This window comes from Haliaeetus leucocephalus, unplaced genomic scaffold, assembly GCF_000737465.1.
Source record: "Haliaeetus leucocephalus isolate CR32 unplaced genomic scaffold, Haliaeetus_leucocephalus-4.0 Scaffold373, whole genome shotgun sequence".
NCBI lineage: Eukaryota > Metazoa > Chordata > Aves > Accipitriformes > Accipitridae > Haliaeetus > Haliaeetus leucocephalus.
The window spans coordinates 4,384,039-4,384,267 of NW_010972809.1; the positions used below are offsets into that span (position 1 = coordinate 4,384,039).

At 73.4% G+C, this 229-nt stretch overlaps 1 protein-coding gene across 2 annotated transcripts in view; it reads right to left on the reverse strand.

Moving 5' to 3' along the window:
- Nucleotides 1-229, reverse strand: part of PHACTR1 (phosphatase and actin regulator 1) — a 305,821-nt gene that overhangs the window by 291,785 nt on the left and 13,807 nt on the right. Inside the window, exon 3 of one of the 2 annotated variants that reach the window (XM_010573211.1) lies at nucleotides 51-197. In XM_010573211.1, coding sequence (XP_010571513.1) covers nucleotides 51-197 — 147 coding nt within the window. Of the gene's footprint in view, nucleotides 1-50; nucleotides 198-229 lie in introns of those variants that run through there. The other variant, XM_010573212.1, reaches the window with a different exon arrangement.

Here is a 229-nt window from a genome sequence, read left to right on the forward strand (position 1 = left end):
AGGCGGGCCGCCCCCCCCTCGCCTCACCCCCGGGCCGGGCCGTGTCTCACCTGTCTCGAGGTTGAAGGAGATCCGGGCCTCAGCGAGGTAGGGGGTGTCGCTCTTGGAGCGGACGCGGCGGATGGGTCTGCGGTCGATGTCCTCCTCGGAAGATGCCGCCATTAATGTGGGCACGGTGAGCAGCGTGGCCCGGCGAGCTGGCGAGGGCGAGCGGCGGCGCGGCCGGGCG